General features: G+C 42.0%; 1 protein-coding gene and 1 long non-coding RNA gene across 3 annotated transcripts in view; both read right to left on the reverse strand.

Moving 5' to 3' along the window:
* Positions 1-11,243, reverse strand: part of RSPO2 (R-spondin 2) — a 176,035-nt gene extending 164,792 nt beyond the window's left edge. Inside the window, exons 1-2 of one of the 2 annotated variants that reach the window (XM_082434348.1) lie at positions 11,011-11,243; positions 10,361-10,623 (exon numbers count right to left, since the gene is read on the reverse strand). In XM_082434348.1, the coding sequence (XP_082290474.1) occupies positions 10,361-10,454 (94 nt within the window). In that variant the 5' untranslated portion in view covers positions 10,455-10,623; positions 11,011-11,243. Of the gene's footprint in view, positions 1-10,335 lie in introns of both variants that reach the window. The other variant, XM_082434349.1, reaches the window with a different exon arrangement.
* LOC309647237 overlaps positions 1-15,383 on the reverse strand; it is a 526,943-nt gene that overhangs the window by 172,375 nt on the left and 339,185 nt on the right. The window lies entirely within an intron of this gene.

Below are 15,383 nucleotides of genomic sequence, written 5' to 3' on the forward strand. Positions count from 1 at the left end.
AGTCCTCAAAGACCAGTTATAGCAGTGGAACACTTGAGAATAACGAATACCACAGTCACTCTAAAGGGCTATGGGTGAGGGGGGGGAGGATGGCAGAGGGGAAGGGTGTGATGGGCACAGGACACGTCACTTGATCATGGGAATATTAACCCAGCTATGACTCAACTTGAAACCTGGTCTACTATCAGTACATAGATACATAGGAAGGTTAATGAAGATATGAAGATATAGCACAAATCTCTTCAACATTAAAAGCCAGTCTTTTTTTTTTTTGGAAGCGCTGCTCAGCTCGCGGGATCTTAGTTTCCCCACCCCGACCAGGGATTGAACGCGGGCCCACACAGTGAAAGGGCCAAGTCCTAACCACTGGACTGCCAGGGAATTCCCAAAAGCCAAGAAAGAGGCATTAGAACACAGAATGTAAGGTGATCAACAATGAAGGGCCAGAGAATTTTTAAATCCTATGTCAGACATTATTACATGAAGGGGAAAGAGAACCTAAAAAAAATTAAACTTGAGATTTTCAAGATAAGATCAGACAATTTTTATCATTCTCAAAGGGTTGCAATGTGAGAGATCCATTGAATGAAATGGGTCTCTGCATAAAGATTAAAGAATTTGGCAAACAATTGGGAAGTATTAACTTGGAGTCGTTTGGTCAACTCCAAATTTTACCAATTGCTTAAATTTTTAGGCATGCACTTTATGGAAAACATTCTTTAGAAAAAAAGAAAAACTAATGTTTTCCAAAGTGGCTATAGAAGCTGGAATCCACCTCCCGGTTAACACAATCCCTAGCTTTAATATCTGCCTCACAGATATTAAAACTGTGAGTTTGGTTAAGTTTGCCTTTTGGCGAGAAGGTCTTGTCAAAAGGAGACTAAGGACCAAAACCAGAAATTCTCAGTAAAACTGAAAGCTCTCTTTACTTGTTCCTTTTCCCTCTCTCTCCATGAAGAGGTCAAGTTGTTCACAGCCTCAATCTTACTGGAAAGAGTAGAACAGGTTTCCCACCTGAACCTACCCGGCAGGGCAGAGCAAGGCAAGCACAAAACCTACAAAATTTCAGAGAACAAAGCACGAGGAAAAGAATGCAAAGTGCGCCCTCTATCGCTCTGTGTGTTTTAACTGCTAAGTGGCTGGTTGGATTGCTGAATCCAGTGATAGGTGAGAGAGGAAGGCCATCACGGTAGAAAAGTTCTAAGTGTGCTGACCCAACAGCAAGGATCTTGTAGAAGCCTACTTGGCCAGAATTGAAGAGTGCTAAGCCTGGTTCTGACCAGTCTGTGAACTGGCAGTGTGATACGTACAAATCCTATTAATGCCAGCACTGCACATCATCAGCTGGAAAATTGTAACACTGATTTCTAAAACTTTATATTACTGTTTTATTAATGAGACAAAAATTAGACTATATGAGAAGTTTTAACAGAACCCCTTATTCTGTGTTTATTTTGTACTTTTATAAACTTTTTAGGGAAATAGAATTTAACAACTATTGCCTTTGAGAAAGGTATTATTAGCCAAGTAATTATTTACTGAAATAAGTCTTGAGACAGTGTTTCCAATGTGTCCTCATATTGTGAATTAAACACATGGCAAATGGCTGGAAACCCACACATGGAAAATAGACACTTGTTTCCTAAAAGTTTATGTCAATTTGAAGCAGCCAATTGGCATCATGCTCTTTAACAAGGTCTACCTCCTATTTTTTTAACCAATGCTTCTTAACCTGTTGAAGGAAAGATGAACCATGGCCACTTTAAGACTTCAGTGAAAGCTCTAGATCCTCTCTTTACACGCTAAAAAGAAACAGAAAACGTTTTGCATCTAATTTCAGGAGACTCACAAAAACCCTGGCCCCATCTCTGGACCCCAAGTTAAGAAGCCTTGCTCAAAAGACATGTGCAGAACCAGCTGTTTTATAAGTGCTCTTAATATCCTTCAGCAGGTGATGAAAATCAAATGGTTTTAAGTAAATTGTAAAGGTTTTCCCCAAATGACAAGATAAGGTGGAGAGCTACCTACAATTAGTTTCTCTACATTTTAAGAGTAAAAATAATAATATTTACTAGCTTTTCTCTAACCTTGATGGGCTATGCTGATCATATGATGGTGTTATGATACATAAGTGTATGTACAAAATTCATATACACACACCTACAAACACACATATTGATACACAAATGCACAAGCACACACCCACAGACACACAGATATTTGTTCTGGCTATGGGAGTACCGGAAATAAAAGAAGTTCCTATAATTCATATGCAAGAATAGTGATAAAAAATTTAGCAACACAAGTATGCAAGTTTTTACCAGATCACACTTATGGTCCTACACCTCAGTTACTGCATCCACTCAGCCCTCAGTTCCTTAATACCAGTTACTTTGGTGGCGTAATTATGAGTTGCAGGAAGTTCTGAGGCTCAGTAAAACTCTGGGTCCTAAGAACTTTTGAATGGGCTCAAAGGTAATTTCTTCTTTTAAAACGAACACTGATGTTCAAAGTGTACTGTGGACAGGAAAAGCCAGTGAATTTGGGAGGGTTGCATTCTAGTTCTAGCTTTCTTCCACTTAAAAATTAGTTTTTTAAATTACACATTTCAGTAAGCAGCTCACCTTCTTTATTAGTCAAACCAGTCTCACCTCCTTCAAAGGGTAGCAAAATGTCAGTGCTCTCCTGGAAGGCACTGTACAAAAAACTATGTAGTCTACTCACACCTACAGAAGAACTTGTTCTAAAATACACACATACACACACACACACACCCCTGTGTCTCTCATAGGTATGTCTACACTGCTATATTTATTATTCTAAAGTCATAAATATAAGATTGAATGTTTGCCTGCACTAATTTATGTTATTAATATGACTGCCTTTTAAGAAGATAAATGCTACTTTCTTTTTTCTCTAAATAATTATTCATACAGACAAAGTGTTTGGGGATGAAAATCCTTTATTGGCCCTTTGTTTAGAAGTATTTTTTATATATGGGTGACTCCCACAGAGTTTCCCCTCCCCTGTCCAAACTCACCCACCATTTGGGATACTCTATCATTCAAATAATAAACAGGGATACGAATACACACGCAAGCACTAGTGTACTCTGAAATTCTGAAGATTATCAGAGACTTCAGAATAAGGCTAGGCTGGGATGCTTTTATACGTCAGTGTTGCTCATCTTTAAACTCTAAAAAAGAATAGTAAATAATCAAATTATACCTATTATCCTAATTATTCATTCAAACTTCAACTATGCTCAAAGAACTTCGAATTGAAAAGAAAAACATTTCTCATTAAGTCATTAGCATTATTTTAAGGGCAAACAACAAAATCTCATCATCACTGACTTCCTGTTCAGCCACAGCTTGTGGAGGAAGCACTCTAGTTGGCCTGGTTTGGGGAGTATTAAGATGAATATGCCAAAGTTCTGCCCTAGAGGAACTTAAAATATAGTAAAGATGACACATGCGGCAAAGTAGCCAAAATAAAGGGGGAAATGAGAGTCCTTTAGGAGTAGCATGAAAAGCTAAGAAAGCTTCTAGGGAAAATTCCAGGAAGGCTTCACAGAAACGGTGACCTTTTATTTAGCTGGGCACCACCACATGCTCGACAACACAAAAACATGAAAACATAACGGTATGCTTGGAAATGAACTCATATGGTGTAGCTTAAGCATACAGTGCTTTCGTCGTGGTGGAAGGTTGGAAACAGGCTGTGATCAGATGGTAGAGTACCCTTGAATGTAAAGTGAAAGAAGCTGGAATTTATTCTGCAGTCAATATGGAGACCTGGGAGGTTTGAGGTTTATTAGCAAAGAAGTAACATGATCAGATTTGTGGATCACATTGAGAAAAATTCAATGTGGCAGCATTGTAAAGGATGGAGTGAGGAAGAAGTGGATGATGGGAAATGAGTCAGTGAGGACCTGAGCTAGGAAATACCTCTGGGAATGGAGAGTATGGGGTAGATGTAAACAACATTTCTGATACCCACTAAGACTGAACAAACCAACAAAAGAAACAATAGGAAAGTCAAAGACTACAGCTAGGCTTCCAGCCTTGACACAGAAACCCTTGAACAGAAAAAAGAAACACAGGTAGAGGAACACATTTTGGAGAGGAAGAGTAATTCCACGCATAGAAGAGGAATTGAGTTGTCAAGACTGAATGTGCATGGAATGGAATACCTATCCATATATGAGGGTGCATGAAATATTTATCCATATGGCAGTAGTTGGGAAATCAGAGAGTAACATAATCCGGAGTTCAAAAAAAACGAGGGATAGAGTTGAAGGACTTTACATGGAAAAGGCAGTTGAGGATAAAGGGATGGATAAAATCCCCCAAGGGAAAGAATAAAGGTAAAGAAATAGGAGCCTACACCTACTCAGAATGAGGGGACCAAAGAAGAAAAATGTGCAGAATATGGGAGGTGAAACTAGAGTGCAGTGTCACTAGCCAAAGGAAGAGACTTTCTTTGGAAAGGAGTGATAATCTCAGTGATGGGAGGGCTGTAATGTTGGCAGGGTTGGCACTGAGGTGAGTAGTGAATATGGATGACCATTAAGAAAACCCTTTCGATAAAATGGTGGAGGTAGAAGCCAGATTGTGACAGACTGACAAGTGAGTGAATGAAAGCAGATTATTAGGCAAGACAAGAGAAGGGTTGAAGTCAAGAAAAAGATTGGAAAGTAAGGTGAGAAAGAAGGAAATTAGGAATTTTAGGATGGGGGGATAGCAGCAGGCTTGAAAAGAGGGTGACTGGATACAGAAAGGTCCTAGAGGAGAGAAGGATACATGGGGGGTGGGTCTTGGAAAGAATAAAAACACTGTATCCTTACCCATTCCCTCTCCTAGTCCTCAGCCCCCTCACCTATCCCTGTCCTGCTCTGTTGTCCTGAGAAAAAGATTAAAAATGGGAAAGACGAGTAAAAATCATTTTTAGTTACAAAAACCCAATTCTCCATAGTTACACCATGCCCCACCCCACATACCTACATATACACGTACCTGTATGCATGTAAGTAGATATGCCTTCCCTATCATATATAATTATATACTACTTATGTACTGTATTAATTAGTGCCTTCCATATTTATTCCAGCTAAAATTGTGAAAATGTATAAATATGACATGCAACACTGTATCTAATGGTCAATCCTTGATTGTGGCAGATAATGGGGAAAAAAATAATGACCATCACGACATTTTGAAAAAAGAAAATTTTAAACTTTACTTTTATCCCAGAGCTTACCACCTCCTTTTAGCAGGGTGGTTCTCAAGTACTCTGTCAAATGATTTGTCTGTCATCTATTTCCTGAACTTGGGATGGGTAAGAGTGCTTATTTCCAGAAAAAAAAAAAAAATTGGTTCAAAAGGCAGTCAGTTGGAAGAAAAGAAGTAAAAAGCCTGGATAATCTATAAACTGTCCAGTTAGTCTCTGAATAAATCAAGAGGTAGTTTTGCATTAAGAAATTAGAAGCGTCGGGGCTTCCCTGGTGGAGCAGTGGTTAAGAATCCGCCTGCCAATTCAGGGGACACGGGTTCGATCCCTGGTCCGGGAAGATCCCACATGCCACGGAGCAACTAAGCCCGTGTGCCACAACTACTGAAGCCCGCACGCCTAGAGCCCGTGCTCCACAACAAAAGAAACCACAGCTATGAGAAGCCGCGCACCACAACCAAGAGTAGCCCCCGCTCGCAGCAACTAGAGAAAGCCGACGCACAGCAACGGAAGACCCAACGCAGCCAATAAACAAATAAATAAATTAAATAAATCTATTTTAAAAAAAAAGAAATTAGAAGTGTCATCTCCAACTTGTGATTTCTGTAAACATTGGATTCGACCCAAGCTAGATTTATAAACAGATAACGAAAGCCAGAAGAAGTGGAGGCCTGAGGAAATGTCACCTATTCTGAATCACTTCCAAATTTCAAGAGAGGAATAAGATGTTGGTTGGGGAAATGGCAACTTTCTAACCTCTGTGCACTGGTAAGGTACTGGCCAGAAAAACTCAGAATTATGCTGGAAGAAAAGCCCATTAACAAAAGAACAAAAGAAAAGAAAGAACATATTTATGCTGCAAAGTTAAAACATCACATGAGCTTCTCTGAAACACTCTAAACTTAAAAAAGCAGGGCTACAAATGTATTCCGAAGCTTTTAAGCGTAGGTTAATATGTTCCATGTGCCATTTTGTATTTTGAAAGAATACTGTGAGAAATAAGCTATCATTAAAAGTACTTGTAAAACCTGTAAATATCTCCACATCTCCTCATTTGATTTTTTAAAACACTAATTAATTCAGCCCTATAAGGTTTAAGAGAAAATGTAGTGTTTTGTTTTGTTTTGTTTAAACAACCGAAGTTGCCAGTAACATAACACACTATTTGTGATAAACACTTCAGTTTCATGGAAGAAGCCAAATCTAATCATAGGAAAATGAGCGGTTATGGAGAGAGAAGCTGAGGCTTCAGGAGGGAAAAGGCTATGGCGGGAAACACTTGTCATACCACGCCCCCTACCCTCAGACCCCCAGAAACACAATTACATGTCTGGGAGCCTTGCTGCTTTTAAAGAATTTCATCAAGAAGTTTTCATAAATCCCTGGTGAATTTGTGACTGGGCATATCAATAGAATGAACGAGATATAAAATGAAATCACTACATACTAAGCTCAAGAAATCCCAGAAGACCATAATAAAGTTATGATTTGTCTATCTACCTTTCAGTAATTCGGCCTGAAATGTGGCTTACAACCATTCCAAAAAATAAAACAAATCGAATAACCCAGTTTACCATACAAATAAATCATAAGAGGTCCCAAGACAGATACAGGCCACAGGGTTAACAGTAGCTAATAATGACTATGATTTTGAAGGGGGCTGGAGGGTGAGGGGGCCAATGAGTTCTGATTGTTACCACATAGACACAACATGAGTTGTCAATCAGCTTTTCAAAACGTTGGCATGTGTCTCCCCTCTACGAGATATTCATTCTCACTACTGTGTTTGTGCCTTACTTTCAAGATGTACTGCTGCCAGGCCCCAGTAGTGATTATCAAATGCACTTTTATTGTATGATTTTGTTTTCTAAATAAGCAGACAAAAGGACTAGTAGATGGCTAGTGTTGTTTATGATAGTCTCTCCCGTACACAGTTTTATCTGACATTCTGGTCTCTAATCCTCTGGCCATATTTTGAAATAAAGCATAAAGTTAAATGATATATTTGTTCTCTATTCCAGACTGGATGCAATTGATTTTAACTGACTAAATTATCTGATCTCTGCCAAGAATTTTATTTCATTAAGAAAATGATATTATAGAGCATCTGAGATCATAGAGCAGACTAAACATAATGCCAAAGGAGTTCTGAGAATGCTCCACAGTGAAGGTTTGATTATTTGCAGATGGAATATGAAAAAAAGAAAAAGAATCAGATCCCGGGCATTAGCCTAACCAATCCTGGTATCACTGCTGCCGACATCACAGCACAAAGCCAAGAAAATAACTGATCTTCTAAGCCACAACACCTTTTTTTAATGTACTAATCACTTTTCTTCCTAGAAAGTAATACTTAACTGCCACTATCCAAAACAAAGGGAAAGGGGGAAATGTTGGTACCACAATAGGCTCTAGCATGTCAACTGTCACTGCTGACATGATTTGGCTAGTAGTCAAGCATTCACCAAGGAACTAATTTAAATCAATCTCCTTTGGGAAAGCCAATTGTTTGGTATGCGCAACAATTGGTGTAGGATCAATCAGTGGACATGAGATCAATTAAAACCAGCTTAAGCCTGTGAAGAGGGACAATTCACACAACCTGAGTTAGATCTCTATTCATTTCAATACTCTCACAATGCAATCCTTAAGCTTCCTTGCAAAGCAGAAAAGCTACTATCACCCTACACTGTCTAGCCAGCACTTTAAGTAGTTCCACTTTTAATTAAAAACACAGTACGCCCTTTGTTGGTACAGATAGTGTGGTCACTTTTAAGGGTTGCAGTTATTTTAGCCAGAAGCTTGAGATTTGGGAAGGGACATCTGTTAAGGAAAACACACACATTTTGATAGAATTTTTTCTTTACAGCCTTACCAGTTTACATGTACTTGAAAGCATTTGAATCTTATTAAATTGAGAGGTTTGTCTGGCAAAAGTTACTACTGCACACTTTAGAACTGGGTTTCTAAACGTCAGCACTTGGGGATGTGGTGGTAACTGCCATGAGATTTTGCTAAAGCAGCTTTGAAACAAATAGGTTTTGCGTCAGATACCTAAGGAGGTATAGGCAGAACTTTGGAGATGGCACTGCAAAGGAAAGCATGCAGTATCGCTTCTGGCCGCAGGAGTGCTGTAATGTCATGTTCCACCAAGGAGCATCTCTGCATTAAGTTCTACTAAAGCAACATGCTTGATTCTTCCCAGTTCAACCACAATGGGGCAGGCAATGTGGATCAGAAAGACATCGCTGAATTAGCAAGTCATCTAATAAACAAGAATTTGGCAAAGGATTTTAGATATTTTGTATTTTGAACATTTTAAAGCACTTTAGTCTTTTCAACCAAATAGGCTGCAGTGTCTACTTGGGGGCAGGGGGTGTGGGGTGTAGGGAAGCCTCTCCAAACACTTTGACCACTTAGACCACAGTGTAATCAAAAATGGCCAGTTCTACCAAGTGATACCTGGAAAGAAAATACCGGAGTGGAGAAAGGAGGCAGAGGGGAGGTGAAGGAGATGGAAAGGGACTTTGGCAAGACTGATATCAGTATCAAACTTTCATGGCCTCTGGGAAGAAGTTCCTCCCTAGTACGTTTATTCAGAAAAACTTCTGAAAATAAGCATTTTCCAAATGTCAGAAATGAAAGACAAGGAGAGTAAGAGAAATGAGGGCGAGAGAAAGGGGTATCCTTCTCATAAACCACAGTTTCATAGTGTCAATTGGAGAGCAGAGGCGGCGGAAATCGCACACCACCAAGTTATCCTGAGCTCTGCCCTCTGGCCGGCCAACCTCCAGCCCTGCGGGTAGGTGAGAACAGCTTAACGACGTCCTAAAAAGCTTTGAAAAATTAGGGCGCAGAAAGCTCTCTCCAAAATCTGGAGGCAGGACTGGAGATTCCATGAAACGAGTTGTAAATAAACCGCATCACAAGTCGAGGGAGACGTTCATATCCCAGAAAAATCAAAATCTGTTAACCTCAAGACAAATTCCAACTGCGCAAAAGTCCAAACTGCACGACCAAGACTGATAAACTCTAAGGGGCTGCTGTGCACCTTCCGTGAGGCGGTACTGCAAGGTGGGGCTGTGCGTGCTGGGAGCGGGGGTGTTGCGGTTTGTGTTTAAATCCTTCAGCGGACTTCACTGGGTTTAGCGGCCCTTCCCTTAAAATGCAGTTGGATCAGCTGCAGCCGCAGCAGGACTCGGAGACAGAAATACGGGCGCAGTAAATCATCAGGAAATCTAGCTTTCTGAAACCTTTCTAAAAGCTTCCACTCGCCGCCCCACAGTGCACACAGGTGATGGAGAGGGAGGAGGAGGTTAAGAAGCCGCAGGTGAGTTTCACTGAGTGCCGGCAACTCTCTCAGAAGTAGCTGCTTTTGAGGGGAGTAAACAGAGAGGGCAAAGTCGGGCCTGTCTCCAAAACATCACCCTGCAAGCAAGCGTTTCCCCCCAAAAAAAACCTGCGCACGAGTTGCCGCTCAATGCACTAAGTTCAGGTCGTCATCCCATCTAGTCTTAGCGTCCAGAAAAAGAAATCAATGTTGCTCTTTTCCTAAAAAATGCAGGTCCTCCACATCGACTTGGTACCCGTCCCCAGCTCTCTATTCCACACGCGCGCGCAGCCACACACACACACACACACACACACACACACACACACACACACCCCAACACACACAGAGTAGTAGGCCGTGTCCAAAGCTATCTGGGGTCAGGACTTGGGGCGCACGTGGATGGTGAATGTAGGGAAAGATGAGCTTCAGGGGAGATGGTTGAGAGGACTAAAAAGAGAAAAAAGACAAAAAGAACAAGAAAAAAGGATGCCAGGTTTTAAAAAAAGAGCGAGACCGAAAGAGAGAAGAGTTCCGAAGTAGAAGCTCGGCAGTCAACGGGGGTACGGACCGCAGCGCTCAGCCCTGAACTCCCGCAGGACGCCCGGCTCGCCGCGCCTTCTGAGGACGGAAAAGACAGAGCGTTCGGCGGAGCTCTGGAGACCGGAAAGCGGGGAGCGGTGGCGCGCAATGGCGGGGGGTGCAGGGCACGGCCCTGCCCACCTGAGCCCCTGAGCGAGCGCCGCCACCCGCGCCCCCGACCCCGACCCCACGCGCCTCCGGCAGGGCAGAACCCACCTCTCTTACTGCGTCTCCATCGATTGCCTTGGCAGTGGCTGTAATCCATGCAGTTCAGGATGATGAGGGCAAAGGAGAAGAGACGAAACTGCATCTGGGCGGTCGGGCGGGGAGAGACGCCTCTCAAAGTCGGGGAACTGGAGGGCTCATCCGAGGAGCCGGCGCCGTCCGCGCTTTTGAGGAAGACGCCGAGGGGGAGTCGCCACTAGCCCAGGGGCCTGCACTGGTCAGTTCGGCGCAACCAGCATCTTTCCGCCTTGAACCTGAGAGACGAGGAGGAGAAGCCGGGTGGAGAGAGGCCCAGGGAGGCAGCTGCCTCTTCACGCGTCCCAATTTAAGAAGGGGAGGGAGGGGGGAAGCGAACCCACTGCCTGGCAGGAGCTGCGGAGCAGCTTAACCTCGAGCGCACAGCTGCCTGCAACTTGGAGAGGAAGGTGATTACAATCAGTGAATTAGCAACCTCTGCAGACCTATAGGCTCCGACCCGGGGGAAAGGACTTTGCGCGGGCGCTCCGGGAAAGAAAAGAGCTCCACAGTTCCCGAGGGTGCAGGGTTAAAGGCGCACTCTTCGGTCCTTTGGTCCCACAGTGGGGTACCCAAGCGCCGTGGTCGCGGTGGCCAGGCGCGGGTCGCCTACCGTGAGCACTTACGTCTCAGGCTGTGCGGCGTGCCTAGGCGCGGAGCTCCATGCAGGGCTTGGAAAGCCAGACGCCTCGCTAGCACGTGGGCTGGGGAAAAGTTTGCCGAGACCCGCCGGGAGCGCGTAGCAGCTCTGGGATCCCGGCGCCTGCCTTGGGTTCGAAGTGCCCGGAGGGTCCTCTGGACTGACCGCGCCTAGCAGGAGCGCGGCGGGGCGGGCGGGTCCGCAGCCTCTGGGATGCTGCGTCCCCGCCGGTGAGTGCGATCCTACGGCAAGGGTTACGCCCGCTCTCACTCTCTGGGTCCCTGTCCAATTGTGCGGTTTCCAGAGCTCTCTCCACAGCCACTTCACAGCTAAGGTTTCTCCGTTTCCAAGCTGTGGGGGACAGAACGCTCCCGGGAGGCCGAAGGGATGGCGAGCTCACTTTCCGATGGAGATGCAGTCGGGCCGAGGCTCGGGATGCTTCTATAAGTAGGTGGTGCTGTGGTCCAAGGCAACTAAGTCAGGGCTGCCTCGGAGTTCCTGGGTCCTAAAGCCAGAACTTCTCCGGTTTCCCTGAGGTCCTAAAGAGCGCTGACAGCCTCCAGCGAGCCTAACCCCCGGCGAATCCCGTCCGGGCTTTCCTGGAGTGGGTGGCTAAACTGAAGAGTAGCTGAGGTGGAGGCGCCCCCTGACTGTGCTGGCCCGACAGCCCAGCTGTCTTCACCCCCAAGGCGTCTTCTCCGCTGCTCCGGGGTCGGCTCCAACCTCCGCGCCGACCTTCCAGCAGGAAGATCTGACTGACTGACGGCTTCTCCTAAACCTTCCTTTCCGAGCTCCCGGCCGGGACGGCTGCTTCTAAAGTGGCGTTTAAACTTGAGCCGCACCCCGAAAGATGCCACACCTCTGCCACTCTTAAGTTTTACTTCTTGGCTTTGATTTACGGGAAGATGTTAGCAAGGGTGAAACTAAAACGCGTCTTCGGTTTAGGGAGTAAAAAGAGTATTCCAATACTTTGCTTATCCTTAGAGGTTGTATTTCTTGACTTTGTGTCTCCTCCAGAAAAACTTACGAAAACCTTTGATCCCTTTCTTGGAGTACGCTAGAAATTGGGGCCTTGGTTCTTCAAAGAAAAGTTCAGTTTCTACCGAAGTATTTCTCATTCATAATCCTCCTCCCTCCCCCACCCTCAAAGTCTCCTGAATTGAACTTTTAGGTGCCTTGAGTTTGGGGAATACTCTGTTTAACAAAGTATTACATTAAATACACTTACGCTATCTGATTTCATTCTGGTGAAATCTTCTGTCCTGAATTCATTACTGTAGGAATGAATGTATTTACCCCCTAGGCAAAAGATAAGAATTTATACTGCTAACCATGGCAGTAGGAATGTTTGCAAATATTACCACAGGTACCATATTATTATGCTAGCATTTTGTATCATTTAAATTTCTTTCTCTATGCCTTCAGTTTCAGAAGATGTTCAGAAGTTTGGAGACTTGAGACAATCATATAGAAACAACAAGAATATTAAAATAGTCATGTTTATTAATTGTTCCATTAATGCCTATCCGTAACTATTTTTATGGAATCACTATTACATAGCAGTATTTATGTGCTAAGAATTTTAGTGTTATTCACTTTATGTATGTCTGAGAACACCCAAGTCAATCTGAGTTGAAGTCCCTGGTCCCATTTACCAGATAAGAAAATTCAGCCCCTGAGAATGGCCCATAGGGCACAAGTAGAGCTGACAAAGCACATAACAGCAACAGTGGATCTGTTTCTCAGCTTTCAGAGTCTTTGATTTTTGTCACAGAGTTTGGAAGTGATTGGAAACATTTCAGTTTAGGGAGTGGCCCAGCATTTGACCTGATATTCCAGTGAATATCCCCCAATCATCAGAAATACCATTTCTCGCATACACTCATACGTGCACACACCAAATTTATTGCACTTCTAAAGGAGTTAAATCCATGAAAGAGCAAAGTCCTCTATAAATAAGCCATCTACCTTTCTGTACAGCCTTGGGACTCATTCAAGGTTAGTGGTCATCAGTGTCTTTTAAAATATATATAGACAAAAATAAGCAGACGACCAAGTAGATCTAGCTCTACCATTAACCACCTGGGTCATTTTGGGCAAGTCTCTGATCTGTTTCCTTGTTGGTATTTTTAGGAAATTAGAACAAGATCTCTTTCACCCCTACCCTGTTCTAGTTTACAATCAATTTTCTATTTCTATCAAGAAGTTTGCTACAGAGTCTAACAGTGTCAGGACAAACTCATCATTGATGAGTTTTCAATATAGAAAGATGAGAGTTAGCCACTGTCATCCTTAAATTTACAGACCACTTTCAATCTCTGTCTTCAAAGGTTACTTTCCAAAATTTTAATCATTTGGGTTGCACTGATGGCATTTTTTAAACCAGAGATACTTTTCAGTTTAGTGAACTCCTAGATCCACTTCACAAAAAAGAATTTTAACAGCACCACTTCTGCTGAAGATAGGTTAATGCTCTTAACAAGACAAGAATGGGCGCTAGAAGTAAAGAAGATTCCTAATTCCTTTCACCTTGTGCTCTCTCCTGGTCTGTCTCTGCTTTTTAAAGGACACCACGGAACTTCGAAAAAATCTGTCACACTTAGTTCTTGGGGTACTTAGAATCTCACACTTAATCTCTTTGGGCTAGTTTGTTGATAAAGCAGAATTTTTTTTTTCCTTTTTTTTGCCATTCACTGAATATTTCTCCCGATTTCAAGAAGCTAGGAATGTTCTTGCTACTAAAAAAACACATCCCTGGTGGATCCTAAACTATCATTAACTTTAACCCCGTATTTCTGTGTCCTTTCATTTTTAAACTGTGAAAGTGTTGTTGAGGCTCAGAGTTCACAGTTTCTCCATCTTGGAGACTCAATGGGCTTTTTCTTCAAACTGAGTTTAGACGGTGGTTTCATTAAACTCGCTTTATAAATAGGCATGTGTCTGGTGTCTGTTTACAGAGAAGTGTACTGACAAGGTTGACTTCATGCCACGCACTGGTGATAGAGAAGGTTAACTGAGTGCCGGTGGGGGGGTGGGGAGATGATGTTATAGATGAGAAGCAAGTTGCCTACTTTACTTTTTTGACTTGTAATTCATTCATACAGCTAAAATTCCATTGTTAATAAAGGGCATACAGGGAAAAGCCTCTCTACCAGCCAGCCAGTTCTCCTCCTCAGAAACAGCCAGTTATTCATGTACAACCTTCCAGGTTTTTAGTATACTTCCAGAGATATGTTGTGCTTATCAAGAAAATGTGTGTGTATACACATATATATTCTTCACCCTTTTAGGCAACTAGTAGAATACTCTATTCACTAATCTGCACCTCGATTTTTTTCATGCATCTTAGAGTTCGTTCGGTATCAGTTCATAGCAAAAGTTCTTGTTGTTTTTATACAGTCACCTATCATTTCATTGTATGGTTGTATTTAGCCAGGTCCCTACTGATAGACATTCAGATTATCTTCATTCTTCTTCTGTTATAAGCAATGCTTCAATTAACCTTTTCATGGGTCATTTTAAATTTGTATTATAAATTCCTAAAAGTAGAAAAGTTGGATCAAACAGTTAGACATACCTCTGTGTGTGTGTGTATGTGTATCCTTAAAATTGCCTTCCACAGAGATTCTATCCAATTACAATGTATGAAAGTGCCCATCTCCCTATATACCGGCCAGCGTGTTTTGATCTTTGATACTCCTAGGCAAAAAGTGGTATCTCAATGGTTTTAATTTTTATTTCTTTTCTTTTAAATGAAATTATGCATCTTTAATATGCCCAAGCAATTTATGTTTCCTTTTTCATGAATTCTCCAAAGATATCATTTACCTCTTTCTCTGCACTTGCTCACTTAATTTTCCTTTATAGAACATTATATATATATATATATATATATATATATATATATATATATATATATATATATATATAAAATCTTTTGTTATTTGAGTTGCAAATATTTTTCCAGGTTTATCATTTGTCTCTTTACTTTTGATGTACTTTACTATGCTAAAACTTTTAAAATAATTTTATGTAGTTAAATTTGTCAGTCTTATCTTTATAGTTTCTATGTTTGTGTTACACTTGTAAAAAGTTCTTCCCCATGCCATTCTTTTTAAGTTTTTATTTGGGATATTTCTAAGACACTTTTTTTGATATTAAAAACCATAAGATGTTAGTGATTTTATGACAGTATGATGTGGCTGCAATAGAATAGAGCTTACATTTTCTAAATCTTTCCTAAGTATTTATGTTCACAGATTTGGTTGACTTTGGCTCTGACTCTCATTTTCATTAGCTAATTGATTTAGAGTTCTCTTATCTTTTATGTTATCAGATTCATATCCTCAGATTTAAAGT

The sequence above is a fragment of the Balaenoptera physalus genome, assembly GCF_965194825.1.
Source record: "Balaenoptera physalus genome assembly, chromosome: 17".
In the NCBI taxonomy this organism is placed as follows: Eukaryota; Metazoa; Chordata; class Mammalia; order Artiodactyla; family Balaenopteridae; genus Balaenoptera; species Balaenoptera physalus.